Genomic DNA, 16,734 nt, shown 5'->3' with positions numbered 1-16,734 from the left:
CTGATCTTTTTTTAGAACAACAACCATTGCCGCCGTTTTTTTATTATTGTTATTATTTTTATTATTCTTTGTACATCTACGGGGATTCAAGGATCGGGAACACATCGCCTGCCCGGAGGAGAAGATCTTTTGCAAATTTTCTGATTTTTGAAACCCTCTCACTGCCGAAGTTGGACAGACGAAGTAACTGCGAGGAGACTGCAAGCACGGCAAGGTCTTGCTGAAACGCTGCCGAAGCTGCTCCCTCCCCTCCCCCCGACCCCCCCGATTGCTCCCTCCCTCTGAGCTACATGGTCTATTTGCTGCCTCTCATCCTGTGTCTCTGCAGATGTTTTAGAGCAACAGGTTCAGGAACTTGAAATATAGGAGTGGGGAACGAGAAGAAAAAAAAGTCAAAAACAAAAAGGAAGGAAAGGAAGAGCCGTCAGAGGAGGAAGAGCAACCCCAGCGCAGGAGGCAAAGAAGACGGGGACAACCCTGGTCGTCGCTGCTGCTCCTGCCTCCCCCACCCCTGCTCGGGGATGTACCTTTCCATTTGTTGCTTTTTCTTCTGCTGGGCTCCCGCCCTGTCACTGAAGAACCTGAATTACTCGGTGCCCGAGGAGCAGGGAGCGGGCACGGTCATTGGGAACATCGGGCGCGATGCGCGGCTGGCGGCAGGCGCGGCGGGAGGCGGGATGCTGCCCGCGGAGCGTGGCGTTCCCGGTGGCGGCCCCGGGGGTGGCCGCGGTACCAAGTCCACCTTCCGAGTGCTGGAGAATTCAGCCCCGCACCTCCTGGACGTGGACGGGGAGAGCGGGCTGCTCTACACCAAGCAGCGCATTGACCGTGAGGCGCTGTGCCGGCGCAGCACCAAGTGCCAGCTGTCCCTCGAGGTGTTCGCCAATGACCAGGAGATCTGCATGATCAAAGTGGAGATTCAGGACCTGAACGACAACGCACCATCATTCCCTTCTGACCAAGTGGACATGGACATCTCCGAAAATGCTGCACCAGGCACCCGCTTCCCCCTCACCAGCGCCCATGACCCAGATGCTGGGGACAATGGTCTGCGCACCTACCTGCTCACTCGTGATGACTACGGCCTCTTCTCCCTCGATGTGAAGTCCCGTGGTGATGGCACAAAGTTTCCGGAGCTGGTCATCCAGAAGCCATTAGACCGTGAGGAGCAGAGTCACCACACCCTGGTGCTGACAGCATTGGATGGTGGTGACCCACCGCGCTCAGGCACGGTGCAGATCAATGTGCGCCTCATTGACTCCAATGACAACAGCCCCATCTTTGAGGCAGCCTCCTACGTGGTAGAGCTGCCAGAGAATGCACCACTAGGCACGGCAGTCATCGATCTCAATGCCACTGATGCTGATGAGGGTACCAATGGAGAGGTGCTCTACTCGTTCAGTGGCTACACACCTGAGCGTGTCCGTGACCTGTTCAGCATTGACCCACAGAGTGGCCTCATCCGTGTTAAGGGCAACCTGGACTATGAGGAGAGTGGCCTCATTGAGATTGATGTCCAAGCTCGGGACCTGGGGCCAAATCCCATCCCTGCTCACTGCAAGGTCACTGTCCGCCTCATTGACCGCAATGACAATGCTCCCACCATAGGTTTTGTCTCCGTTCGCCAGGGAGCTCTGAGTGAGGCTGCCCCACCAGGCACTGTCATTGCCCTGGTGCGGGTCACCGACCGTGACTCAGGCAAGAATGGGCAGCTCCAGTGTCGGGTGCTGGGCGGTGGCGGTGGGCCTGGTGCCGTTCCTTTCACCCTGGAGGAGAACTATGACAACTTCTACACTGTGGTCACCGACCGACCCCTGGACCGTGAGGCACAGGATGAGTACAATGTGACCATTGTGGCACGTGATGGGGGCAATCCCCCACTTAACTCCACCAAGTCATTTTCTGTCCGGATCCTTGATGAGAATGACAACCCACCCCGCTTCAGCAAGAATCTTTATGTGTTGCAGGTGCCTGAGAACAACATCCCTGGAGAGTATCTGGGCTCAGTCTTGGCCCAGGATCCTGACTTGGGCCAAAATGGGACAGTGTCTTACTCCATTCTGCCTGGGCATGTGGGAGATGTCTCCATCTACACCTATGTCTCTGTCAACCCCACAAATGGTGCTATTTATGCTCTGAGGAGCTTCAATTATGAGCAGACAAAGCACTTTGAGTTCCGCGTGCTGGCCAAAGACTCGGGTTCACCTCACCGTGAAAGCAATGCCACGGTGCGCGTCACCGTGCTCGATGTCAACGATAACGCGCCTCTCATCGTCCTGCCTGCCCTCATCAATGACACTGCTGAGCTGCAGGTGCCACGCAATGCTGGGGTGGGCTACCCCGTGGGCACCGTCCGCGCCCTGGACAGTGACTTTGGGGAGAGTGGGCGCCTCACGTATGAGATTGTGGAAGGCAATGAGGAGCACCTCTTCGAGATGGACCCCACCAGTGGTGAGATACGCACCTTGCACCCCTACTGGGAGGAGCTCAGCCCTGTGGCTGAACTGGTGGTAAAAGTCAGTGACCATGGCAAGCCCAGCCTCTCTGCTGTGGCCAAGCTCATAGTCAGGGCCTTGGCGGGGCCCCTGCCCGAGGCTGGCGAGCCGCAGGTGAATGGTGAGCAGCATCGGCGGCCACACTGGGACTTGTCGCTGCCGCTGATTGTGACACTGAGCACTGTCTCCATCATCTTGCTGGCTGCCATGATCACTATTGCTGTGAAGTGCAAGCGAGAGAACAAGGAGATCCGCACCTATAATTGTCGCATTGCCGAGTATAGCCACCCTCAGCTGGGAGGAGGGGGAGGCAGTGGTGGGGGAGGAGGAGGCAGTGGCAGTGGAGGGGGCAAGGGCAAGAAGAAGAAGATCAGCAAGAATGACATTATGCTGGTGCCCAGTGAGGGCGAGGACAGCCGGGGTCCCCTCAATGTCATGAACGTGGTGAGCAGCCCATCCCTGGCCACCTCACCCATGTACTTTGACTACCAGACCCGCCTGCCCCTCAGCTCTCCCAGGTCTGAGGTGATGTACCTGAAGCCCGCCTCCAACAACCTGACTGTACCCCAGGGACATGTGGGCTGCCACACCAGCTTCACAGGGCAAGGGACTAACGCCAGCGAGGCTCCCCCGAGCCGGATGTCCATAATTCAGGTAGGAGACTTTTAGAATACCCTGGACCTCACTTTAGACACTGGTTTAACTTTCCCTTTTGTCTGCAGTGCAGTCTGCTGTAAGGCACCACTGTAGGAACTGAAGAGAGGTGGACTTAATGGAAGTGGAACCAGACCACATCTGGTGGGTCTGGTTCTGCTGTCTTATTGATGTTTCCCATGTGATTCAAAAGAAAATGCCCATTGAAACACAGACAGAGTTACAGCACTGCCAAAGAGGTGCATGTGAAAGTGTGTGCAGGCATTTAGCTCATTTGAGGCACGCTGGGGGATTTTCCCAGGAGACTGTCAGACAGAGGTGGGCACTTCCACAAGTTTCACTTCTCTTTGGTTTGGGGTGGAGAAGAGGGAGGGCATTTCTGAAGTGGTCATACCACCTGCAGTAACTAACAGGACAGGGAAGAAGTTGCACAATGAGGACATCTATTGCAACAGTGTATTATAGCCCTCCAATCTTGTATATAAATATGAGCTATCATTCCAAGATGTATGTTTTAATTTTCTAAAAATTTCCTTCTTCAGAATATATATCCATAAATATATTTTTTGACAGTATCATTGGGGCCCCATTGCCTCCTCCTCCCCCCATAAATAACTAATTTTTCAGTGCTGAAAATTCTGCTTAGTCAAATAGAAAGAAAATATATGTGGTGACTCCCTCCTACCTCTAAATATTAACAAAACCCACATCCTGTCATAAACCAGCAAAACAACTAGTCAGATTTCCAGTAGCCTGAGTCAACATTGATGATTGCTTTATAGAGAAAGACTTACACACTCTGTCTTCTACCAAAGCTCATTTAGAAATTGTAGCTGGGCTGCATTCTGCTGCCAGTTATATCCATACTGTCCTCTACTGACTTTTGTGAATGTGAGAAATGGCAGAATTTGGACCATTTGATATAAGGTACTAATCAAAGAATGACTTAATTTTTAGCAGGTAGTTTAAAGTCCAAACTCAGAAGATTTATTTCAGAGCAGTGAACTTGCAGAGTGAAGGTGAGGGCAGAAATTGGCTCCAGTTGATTTAATTTAAAGTATTACTTCATGATTAATGCAGCTTAATGTTCAAACACTACAGGTATGTTCCAAAGTGATTTTTAACGTTTGGATTGAAAGCAGGCTCTGGATAATGACTATTACATATATTTGAAATGTCATATCTGTTTTATCCTGTGGTTCTCCTGATATGCTGTTCTGAGTCATAGGGGAATGAGTGTATCAGAAGTGACACAGACTCATTTTGTGTATGCAGCTAGTGGGAAAGAAGTTGCACTGTAGTCACTTGATGTACCTAAAGAAGATTCATAATACCTTCGAGTTACTATGTCCTGTGATCTGTGAACACCAAATGTTCTACTTGCCAGCTGTATCTAATATTTTAAACTGAATAGAAATGGCCAGTGGTAATTGACAGATTAAAGAACCAAATTTCAAGTAATCGATGACCTAGAAATAGAACATTTATAACTGGGAAAAATAAAAAGGAAAAAAACCCTGCCTGTACAAGGTCACTGCAAATCCAACTAATCCTCAAGCGGCTATTGGGTTGTGTCACAGAAACAATTTTATTTTATGCCTATCATGTATTTGTGTTGCTATCAATCAGGTGAGTGGAGCAATACTTAAAATCTGAAATTGATTTTAACAAAAAATGACACTTTAGAAAAAGTCTAGGTTAGTGCACAACCAGAGATAATTTGATTTATTATTCATGCTTTAAAAAACAAATAACTTTCCATGACACTTAAGTAATGTCAACTTTTTTTTTACTGTGGAGTTGTCAGAAAGCTAAAAAAGAAACACTCCACATTTTTTCCTACTGACAAGTGTAATAGTTAGTAAAAGACAGAAAATTATACTTTCCTACAACCATGTAATGTCTATATAAAGCAATTAATTAATGTAATGATGCTACTGATTAGTAAAGTTTCAATTGTAGTGTAAAATCCCTATGAAAAATATGATTCCTTCTTTTTTACAGTGTTCACTGTATAAGATCAATAATGATTTTTTTTTTTCCTAAAATCTATATAAAGCTAAAAGAGGAATTTCCTCCCTTAAAAAGTGTATTGTGGTTTCTATAAGAGTTTTCATTATCACAGCTATGGAAAATGTTAAGTGAAACTCCTCATAACATATACTGGTATATCTAATGCTGGTCTTGTTTTCCCTCATTATCTACACAGAGTGTTTTAGAGGTTTTCATGGTCCAGTCAGTAGATTAGAAAGCATTCAGTTTTAGCTAGTGTACAGCCTGTTCAAACATACTTACTGATACTATATTTTGGAGTTGTATTGGCAAAATAGATACAGTAAGAAACAGTGTAGTAGGTTTCTATTTAGAAAAGGCTTAGATTTAAAGTAGCTAGAGGGGAAAATTGATTCTCTTCACTGTACTTTTGCATTACTAAAATACATTTTGTATTCTCCATCTCCACATCTCTGGAGTAAATTTTATATAAAATTTGCATTTAGAATGTAGGCATTACTTTATGTCTGGTCCTGTACTTCTGCCTCATGTAAAATTTAAACTGCAGACTTAAGGAGAAATAGTAAAGGATCAGCTGTCTCTCTGGATCTACTATATCTTGAATCACTCCAAGAAAGCTGTGTCTGCATATGTAAATTACACAGTTAGGAATCAAAGGTGTAGGCAGTGGAAAAAAAAAAAAAAAAGAAACAAAATCCAAAAATTTTATCATCTCTTTTAGTTAATCAATCCAGTTAAGCTGTTTTCTTCAGTACCTCAGTAAGGGGAAGATAAACATTTGTGTAAGGGTTTTCTAACAAATGTTCCCATTAGTTTTTACAGATATATTTTTGAAACATGATAATCCCATAGTATGTAATTCATACAATGGAACTGCATTTCTTCATACTCATTTTCTCGGCAACTGTTTAATGGCACAATTCTCTTTAAATCTATATATATATGTGTGTGTGTATATATATATGTACATACTATATATCTATGGAGATGTATATACATGCTAAATATTATACTATTACTTAGTACATCCAATTGATTCTATAAATATTTAATAGCAAATAAATAACTTTTTTTTCTCAGTAAGATCCAAATTTTCTCACTCTTATTAGAGCGCATTTTTTTTCCCTTTCACTTACTAATAAGACCTAGTGAAGCCCATGGGCCTTATGGTTCCCTTATTTCTCATGAATAGTATTTTACTATACAGATAGCCCAATTTATATCAACAAATACCTGTGGAGTAAAATGTTACTTAGTTACTAGGGATTTCAGACTGACCCAAAAGGACCAGCAGTTGAATGAAATACTTCCTGACATGAGTAACAGTGGTGTAATCTTGCCTCTCTTTAAGTGACTTCTGTTACACACTAATCACACAATTTGACAGCTTGTGTGTTTGCTCATTACTTTGTAGCATCCACCTGTGTACCACAGTTGCCTGTGTTACTTATATATGAACCAATGAACTTCTTCAGTACCATAAAATTAAAGAATTTAAACATATATGTATATGTATGTTTAAATTGTTGGATGGACAGACAAGGATGCTGTATACATTCAGCTTTTATGGGTGCAAGAGACTTGCAAGTTCTTAAGCCCTCTGAAAATTGACCATTTGTGCTTTGATGTGCACCTGAGATTGATGTGTATTAAGAACAGTGTTTAGCAACATACTGGGAAGTTACACATTTACACTTCACCAGCCCATGTTTTATTATTTTTTACTTCAGCAATCATTTTCTAAAGAGAGTTTAGAAACAGTGCTTTCAAGCAAAAGTCTGTTACACATATTTAAATATGGGGCAGTGCTGTACAATTCTCATTGCCAGGGTCAAAATTCAATGTGTCTTCTGAATCATGTAAAAGCCAAACTATTAATTTTTATTGGGAAGAAGGAAAGCAGGAGAAAATGGAAACTCAACTTGGCTGAAAGAAGATTTCTGTTCACTCTAGACCTTAAAGACTAGTGGGAAAATTTGGTTCATCTAGTTCTGGTGACCTACTCATCTGACTAAAAGAAACAGAATTTTGCTTTATTTTTAAGTGCAGACATCAGAAAAGAAAAAGTACAAACATACATATAGATATATTTCTCCTACCAAAATTCTGAGTTAGATAGTTTGCCTTTCCCTGTGTGAACAAGTCACAACTTCTTGCAGATTTCCAATAGGTAAGAGTAGATGGATAAAGGAAAACAAATAGTTTATTTACACAAGTAGGTTCCAGAAATAGGTTCCTCAAAGTGAAATATCAGTAGTGTAGAAAACTATATGCAATATGCAAGAGTAGTGTTGAGCCTCCTAGAGATTATTTATTGCTATACTTGTGGTGCAAACTTGGGGAGTTTTGTAAATGTATCAGGAATAAGGTGGGTGTGAATAAAAAAAGAGGTGGTCACAGCTTTTGTTAAACAACAGCTAAAAATGAATGGCTGTGCAGAAAGAAGATCTCAAGCTGGGAATCATTGTATCTGCTGTACCGGGCACTCCCACAACATTTCAAGATAAAGTACAGATCATCCTTAATACTTCAGGCACCTGATGTTTATGATGTATCAATAGATTAATGTCAAGTCCCAGTGCAGCTTCATTGCCAGGTAACTAGTAGTACCTAAGATAGAGTCTTCAAGGGAAATAAAAACCATGAGCCATATTAGTGCTGCTCTGTCTAGTATGCTATTTCATACTTTGAGAAATTTCAAGATTACAGAAAGAAATCTGCAGCTGCTGTATATAAGGAGAAGCAGCTTTCATCATAGAAGTTGCACTCATCCTGAGTGATTTAAATTCCTATCTGAAAACAGAGGTATATATTTTTTTTATATCTCCTACTTCAACTGAGAAGTATTATTCTCTATTCTCACTAGAACTTGTACAAGGTAACATTTTTCATCAAGAGGATACTAGAGCAGTTCTAAACATTTGCAAGTTTGCAGGTTTGTACTCTATATATTTCAGAGATTCCCAGCTACACATTCTAGGGCTGTATCTAAAGACACTAAGTTGTGAGATGCAGCTCTTGAACTACCTGCCTAGGTTTCGTTACTGTGGCTTTAACAGTGTTTTGCAAGGCTAGATGTTTTGCAAAATAATTCTTCTGAATGTTTGCATTTTATTAATACAGTCTGCAGTTTTGTGTACAGTCTGTTTTTTTGTTACATTGTTCTTCAGCTTTAGTTTCATTCACTGGATGAAGTCCATCTTAGAGTTGACTATGGAAGAATTTCAGGATGAAACCTTTCCTATTCATCCACTGGTGCTTTTTTTGGTGGCCAAGATGCACTGCATAGTATGGTGGCACAAAGTACATGCATTTTAGGACCAGATCTGACAACACACCACTTACTGTGGCATCTGCACTGGCTGCTGAAATAGACAGAGGAAGCAGAATTGAACTATTTTTTTATGTTACATCTGTTCTGGTCTTGATCTGAGTTCCTTGCTGGTGATATCTATAGCACTATTATTTTACAAGGATCATTCTTGATATACTGATCTATTTGAAATCTAAAGAATTTTCCATGATGAAAAGCTGTAATAAAGAACAATAAAAAAATAGAGAAAAAAACAATTTAAAACCAATTTAAGAAAAAAAAAATTAAGTGTCTAAAGTGGAATATACATATTATGAAAAAAACCCCAGTCTTTCCAGAACAGAAATTCATGTTAACAAAAAAATAAGAATAATAATATCACTATAGAAGTCGCTGTTATATAAAAGACATGAAACAAGTTATGTAAGATTGAGTGTCACAGTTCTCAACTGCTCTTAAAGTTGTCTGAGCTTTCTACATCTTTGTGTTCACTGTCACTATCTAAACTTAGCTGGAAAGATCCCTACAAATTTGTGATTACCAGTGCAATTTCAATGACTGATCAATCCTTTGAAGGGTTATCTTTAACAACATATTTTCTCAAGTTTCTATTATCCGTCCCCATGTTGATGAAAAGGCAGTTCTTACTCATAATTCAGTCAATAGCATAATTTTGACTTCATAAATGATTTTGGGGTTCAAGAGTGAATCATGACTAAGACCTCTATGGAATGCAGCTAAGAATAGTATGATTGGGCCCTTCATTTTTGAGGGTTTTGTGATTTTTTTTTTCTTGTGGCATTTTTACAAACAATTAAGGAGACTGGAATTTAGATATTTTTGTAACTATGATGTGAATTGTAACACAGCATCATCGAATGATTTAGGTTGGGCAATACTTTTAGGATTCCAATGGTTAACCATCAAGTCCAATGGTTAACCCAGAATAATCTTGTGTTCAGTGGAAAAGAAATCAAATACTCCATTGAACATATTGCTGAACATGTTACCACATATTTTCATATATTTCTGAAACTGTGAATAATACAGCATTATTATTAAAATTCAATAAATATTTTTACATGGAAAATTAGCAACAGGTGTGTTTGAAATATCACAACTATTATTTGGTATTAAGAAAGCATAGATACAGTCTGGTTTCTCTGATAAGACAAAAGTGTCATTAAAAAAATTCTTCCCAATTCACAACATTTGGATGTGAAGCAGCTGTGATTTTATGAAAAAAAAAAAAGGATTTTTTTGGTCTTTTTTTCCCCAGCATTTTTTTTTCCTTCTCTTCACTACCTTCCTCCCCAGGAGGCATTAATATATCAGCTAATATTTACATATATGTTTTTAAGTATCATGCCTAATTTCTTCTTTATTTTGTTGTTTCCACAAAAGTTAAAAGTGTTAATTTAAATTAATTTTAGGTTTTACCATGCAAGACACTCATTCTACATACAAAAAGTGGATGTATGTGGGGTTTTTTTGGATTTGGTTTTGGTTTTTTTCTGAAGAAAGCATATATGTTGCATGGCAGAATTCTTCAGATACTTTTTCATGCCTGAGGAGCACCTGCATGTATGAGGAAAAGACATTTTGACACTAGTATTAATGTTTTCCAATAGGTAAAAAAATTCAGTGATGAGAACTTAAACAAGGATTTGTTGACCACAGCAGAAACATAGCTCTGCTTTCATCTTTAAATTATAGAAGCAATCCTCTGATGCCAAAAGGTCAGTGTAGAGCAGTTGGGACAAATTTTTGCAGCAGACAGCCTGAAAGCTTTATGCTTTCAACTGTATGGCTACTTCAGCTGTAAGAGAAGAGGTAAAATTAATGCTAAAGTGTTCAAAAATACAGGAAACAAGTAAAACTCTCAGGGGACTGCAGGTTCTTGCCTTAATAGAAAAAAAAAAAGGGGAAAAAAAAAGTAGTAGGAAGAGAATGGCAAAATTACTGGGGAAAAAGTTTCTTGAGTTTAAGTGTTTTATTTGTCAAGTATTTAAGGGGGCATTGAGGATATTAACAAGTCACTGCTTTTGTTGATGAGATGAAACAGAGTAATGTGCAGCTGCCATAATTCTTACCCAGGGTGCATTCTAAGACCTACTAATCTATTTGTCATAGTGCAACCTTTGTTTTTCAGTCTGCTGTAGACTTTGTTTTTTTTTTTTTTTTTTTTTTTTAACAGAAGAAGATTCTGGATTAATTACTGTAAATCCTATGAGAAAGAAAAAAAAGCAAATTATTAAGCTGTTTTGATAAAATACTCAGTATTAAATACTACATTCAAGAACAAGCAAATTGTTATGAATGTCCCGGATAATTAGGATATTAGACAGTGCTTTAAATAACCTTCTTGACCAGTCATATATTTTCTAGCTAAATCCCAGAGGCTGTTGATACATTTCTTTCTTAACAAGGTCATACAAGAACCATCTCTTTCTCCTACTGGTTTGCTTCCACTAGGTAGTTGTGTTACCTGCACAGAAAAGATAGCAGATCAATTCATCCACTTGCTTGACATGAGTTCTCTTTTTTTTTTTTTTTTTGTCCTGAAAACTGAGAAGTCCTTCTACATATAAAGACAAAACTGCATAGTTTCAGCCAATTATTAGTGTTATTTGTACAGAGGAACAGCATAAAGATCAATTTGTATCTCACTTTGGTTCACTGAGGGTGTATCTCCTTTTCCAACCCTCAAGACAATCAGTCCCATACTGGTCTATTTTCAATAGAATAAGGTATAAGCAATTGAGGCATCTTAAGTTCTTCAAATTAAGGTATTTGATTTTAGCCATGGACCTTTCTACTGGCTTTGTGGCATATGTATCAGATCAGAGTTTCTCACATTCATAAAATACTTTAACCCGTAACAGAAAAGTTCCTAATCTCATCCTGTTCCCTGGTGGGTGGCTTTGTGTTGCAGTCTCTGTGGCCTGCCAAAGGAGAACTCCAAAGGGGAAAGGAAAAGTCTTGACATGGGATGCAAATGCATCATTTCAGCTGTGTGGGTGAGGCCTCTAATCGATACATTGCAGGCTTTTGCAGTGATAGTCATGCAGAACGATTTTCAGAGAGTAGTTCAGACCATCTACTGATCTGTGTACGACGTGTGTGTATTGCCTGTACTAGTTCTAGTGACACTGTGATTACTCGTATTTCCAGTCCTTTCCCTGGAACATTTCCAGGCACTTTTATTATATTGAAATGGCTCTTACAGTTCATTGAGCATCCAGCATAATACTGTTGAATATGATTGGTGCATGTGCATATATTTATTAAAACAAACAAAAAAATCAGGCAGTTAAACCACATAATTATGGGAAAACGAATCATAACAATAAAAGACCATTTAAGTTAACAAGCTTTGTGATCAAAGAGTAAATACAGGGTAGATAAATGAGACTCTAGATATAACTAATCTACATAAATAAGCTTTGGTCTGATTAGAGGATAGGAATATATTAAAATAATCTTAAAGTGTTTTTAAAGTATTTTACTTTAGTACTTTTATAATTTCTAGTTTAATTTCATCATATTTTTAACATTTCCACTCTATAAAAAGACCTGAGTTAAGTGATAAACAACTTTTACATGCTTTTATTTTTTGATTAACAGTGTTTACAGTGCAAAAAAAAGTCTAAACTAATACAAGTAAACAAAAGAAACATCATAAGTTTTCATTCTGGTTTGACTATATTGTGTGTCAAAAACATAAACATTTTTAATGTCTTAATTTTAATTTTTTTATGTGGCAATGTTTTTTGATTGATTTTTAATTAAGGAAAAACGTTAAAGGAAACATTTAAAGGACAGTTTCTTGTTTACTGTCTTTATCAGCAGAGAGCAGCCTTTGTAGTGTTTGAAAGCTGGTGCATTAAAAATCAATTTCAAGTCTTCAAAGCTTTAAACTCTTGCTTGCTTTGTAGATATATACTGTTTTTAAAATCATTGGAAGCACAGTTGACAATTGAATTAAAACAAAAGGTGAATAATGGTTTCATGAACATTAGAAGGCTTTTAATGTATTTTTAATAATAGCTACAGGATTTTTTTATAGCAACAGACATGTGAATAACAATTTGTAGCTTTTAAATGCATAATTTGTTCCTAAAGGCAGTTTTTTTATATTCTTTTATTAAGAGAATTTTGTTTTAAACTTCTCTTGGTGTTATTCTGTTGTTTTTACTGAATATCATGATTCAAACATAGAACATGTCAGTTTCTTTACTTACTATATTTCTGTCTCTCTCTTTGCTGATTGCTAAGCAACCACTTATGATTATTTAGCTACGAATCAGTTTAAAAAAAAAGGTAAGCTGAAGTGGGCTAAACAAATGTTCATTAATTCTTAATGAAAATATTTAAATTCTATAAAATTTTAAAAGTAACAAGGAAAAGAACATTGTCTTAATGATGTACCTCAGATTCAGCACTTGAGTTACTGCCAGCTGAGTAAAAAATGCTCTCTTTGTGCAAATCTAGAAAAAAAAACATGTCGTTAGTCAGAGCATGAGTAATTTTGAGGCCTGTGGAAATATACATATATATATATATATATATATATATATATATATATATATATATATAGTTAAATTAATATTATTTCTTTCAGGGCAGGATCCTTAAAACACCTAATCAGTGACCATTTTAATTTAGGTCAATAGAACCATAAAATTAAATAGATCATTTACAGGTGTGGAGTTGCTGATGTGCATAAGCATGTGCAGAATTCAGCCCAGAATCTGTTAGTCTGTGTTACCTGAACTGGTCCCTGTTGCTTCTCTCCTTTGCTTTAAGAACACTGCAAAGCTGCAAAAGCTGTTAGTTTCACTTAGCCTCCAACTACATTTTCTCGTATTCTGTTGAGATAGTCCTGATGTCTTGCTTTCTTACAGAGACTTTAGTAATTTGATATGCAGATTTGAAGATCATAAAAACAATCCTGCTTTGATGATCATGAGCCAGATTATCCAGCCACAGCTGTAAAGTACCAAGTGTGTTCTTTTGTGATCTCTTCATCATTTCAGTGTATCAAATGACATTAAGAATATAGTGGAATTTAAAGTGCTTGAGAAATAATGAAATTAAAAGCCTTTTTAAAATGACAACCACGAAGCCTTCAAAACTATTATATTTCTAGGCTATGGGCCAGATATGTAACTGTGTGTATGCATGCATACATGGATATACAGAAAAGAGAGCAGACTGGAATCAAAAGAACCGTCGAGATGGATAAAAAACATTATTAATGAGCAATGTGCATCTATTTTTTTTTTTTTTTTTTTTTGTATATGATCTGTACAGAGCTGTGTAGCAGTGTTTTGGAAGATGTTGTCAACCTGCACCTTTTGCTGCAAACTAGAAAGCATCAAGTTTAGAGACAAATTATGTTGTCATTTTTTTCCTGAGGCAACAGTATTGGTAAGGAAGGACCTAATTTTCCACTTCATGATGGAATCCTGCTATCAAACTTCAGGACTGAGAGTGATGATTAAAAGGAAGTATAATTCATGCAAAATGTGAAAAGAAACAGCACTTAACTGATTCCATAGACTGCATTAGTTATTAAAAAGTGCATGATAATTTGCATCTCATAGCTCCAAGGTGAGAAATATATCAGTCAGCTTTGTAGTTGTTGGGTGAAAAGGAGGTGAAAACAACATGTTGTCTGTTATTTCTTTCAATATTCAGTCTTTATTTTGTCTAAATCTGTACATGTATTTTGTCTATTTAAACCACATGTGGCTACTTTTCAGGTGTAACAGGGGATAGTATTGCAAGGGGCAGAAGCAACTGTATCAATTTATTTTGTTATGTATTCATTGGCCATCACATACATGATCTTTCCCAAAAATATGCCTCTCATTATTGCAACAGTGTGACATAACAAGATAATAATTCTTTCAAGTGTGAAATAACTAATTTTAAGTATTTTCCTGGGCTCATTTATTTCAAACAACCTTCCAGAATTTTGAAGAGAACTTTAATTTCAGTTCCTTTAATATATGTGTAGACCACAAATAGTCTTTACTTCATCCCCTGATATTGGCAAAGGAAACTTAGGAATGTGTATCTGGATTTCCAGATTTTGACCTACTTGTAAAGCAAGAGCAAGCTGTTTCTATAAAACAAATGTAAGCTTCAGGAATTTTGGTTTGCAATGGCAAAAATATTTAGATAAATTACTTGCAGTCATACTGGTCTTGCTGATACCTGTGAATTAAGAAATAGGCACACATGCTGAATAGCCATGGGAGGAGAACACTTTTTAAGGAAAAGTTTTAGTTCTGATATAAGTTTTGGGTTTTCTATAGTGTTTTATAATAAAGACAATTACATAGTAATTTGGGTTAGAATGCATGCCCAGTTCCCCATCTCAAAACCTAATTTGTTACTACCTGTGGCTATTTCTATTAAAAAAGAAACATAATTACTATGAGTCTCAGCAGTCTAAGAGTAAATTTTTGCAATTACAATGCTTCCCTTGGGCAGATATATGAAAATGGCAGATTAATTCCTTCCAGTCTATTCCTTGAACGTTCTTAAGATTACTGGTAGCTTGGACTATCATTATATTGGTGCTGTTTATTATCCTGTGGTTAAGGTTAAAGAAGGAATGCTACTATAAACCCTTAAGACTAAGATGCTATACCACTGCCTTGCAAAGTTTCTGTGCTGAACTGTGATCCACAGCATCCTAGGAGCAAGATGCCACTTCTGTTTTCATGGAAAGTGGATGTCTTTGCTGTTGATTTTAGCATTATTTAGAAGGGTAATTCAAATTTTATTGCGTTATGCCTCAACAGATTTAAATAAAAACACCAAAAAAACTCAAGTTTAATCATTCTTAGGAATTTATCAAGACATTAATAAAGCTGCAGGTAGTTCCTTAATATTTTGTAGGTTTTGTTTTATTCCAAATAGCACAATGCATGAAACACCAGTAAACTAAGATGGCCCTGAAATTATGTAAATGAACACATTCCCATGGAAATAATTCATCTTCCAGTAGGTTTTTCTACCTGTAAGCAAGTTTTGAGAGCATATGAGTAAATGAATTGCATGCAAAGGCTGTACTCCTGGAGATCACTCTCTGCAGCTAAGAACCTAACTCCATGTTGAATTCCAGTGAAGTTGGAAGTTGGTGTGGCTTCATGTGGGCTCATGATCTACCTGCAGGGAGCAGCATTAGTCCATGTTACACATGATCTGGTTTGAGTATCCAGGAAGAGCAGTATGAACAATCCCAAGTTTGTTTTTTTTTTTTCATTTTGCATGAACTTTTGTTTGAAATTTCTTGCACTGTACTTGTAGTGTTTTCTTTTCCCATTTTGAAAGAGGTTTCCACATATACATGCTTCTGAATGTCAACTTGGGAACATCTGTGGACATTATGTGGACATTATTTAGAGCATGTTTCATAAACTTTTCTTTGAGAGGTCTTAAATAAAATTTTAAAAAGTAAAATATATATGCATCCTTCAGTTGATGTTCAATGCATTCCACTTTGGAAAAAAGTGCTCACATACTGGGTGAGCATCCTGCTAATTAGATAGAGAGGAAGTCCATAATTAAATCCCTGTGTGCTAACAAACCCCTCAGTCAAATATTAGCATTCATGTTCAGTCACTCTATCCCCAGTGAAACCTGAAGCAGTGTCCTAGATATTGACAAACCAACATTGATTTGGAACAGAACGATGACTTTATCAAATCCTGGAATCTTTGCAGAGACCATATCTTATGTAGATCTTCTTAATTTTACAGAAAGATCTGATTTCAGAGTCTTGATATGTCAAGGCATAATGGGAAGGGTAATCCAGAACATTTTTTCCCAGTCTTTTAAGAATTTACAGGTCAAAGTCAGCTCTTAAATACCTATTAAGTTAGAGATTACCTGTGGTTAAGTGATGGTTGTGTCCTAGATGAGGTGATCCTATAAAGAAAGGCAGCTATTTTTTCTTTTGCTTGTTTTGAATCAATTTAATAGAGAGTACTATCAGAAGACATTGCAGTGGGTTAACACTGAAGTGACAGAGTTGTGGATGCATGCACACAACCCTGTATCAGAATAGCCTTGTTTTTTTCTGTCCAAATCTACTTGACCACTGCTACTATGCTCGTGGTGTAATGGTGTATTCAATCAAACTTTCCATTTTATGAGGTACCTCATCATAGACACATAACTGTTATGACTTTAAAATTTATTTAGGGACAGAACCTCTTGCTAAATTTGTGCAAGCCTAAA

At 38.3% G+C, this 16,734-nt stretch overlaps 1 protein-coding gene across 1 annotated transcript in view; it reads left to right on the top strand.

Annotated features, from left to right (window-relative positions):
- The first annotated feature begins 518 nt into the window (after positions 1-518).
- The window catches only part of PCDH17 (protocadherin 17), a 98,720-nt gene continuing 82,504 nt past the window's right edge, over positions 519-16,734 (top strand). The window contains exon 1 of the mRNA XM_053970797.1: positions 519-3,149. Within this exon, the coding sequence (XP_053826772.1) occupies positions 522-3,149 (2,628 nt within the window). The 5' untranslated portion in view covers positions 519-521. The remainder of the gene's footprint in view (positions 3,150-16,734) is intronic.

This window comes from Vidua macroura, chromosome 2 (assembly GCF_024509145.1).
Source record: "Vidua macroura isolate BioBank_ID:100142 chromosome 2, ASM2450914v1, whole genome shotgun sequence".
NCBI lineage: Eukaryota > Metazoa > Chordata > Aves > Passeriformes > Viduidae > Vidua > Vidua macroura.
Note: the sequence above shows the minus strand (reverse complement) of the source record. Positions and strands in the feature narration are given on the sequence as shown.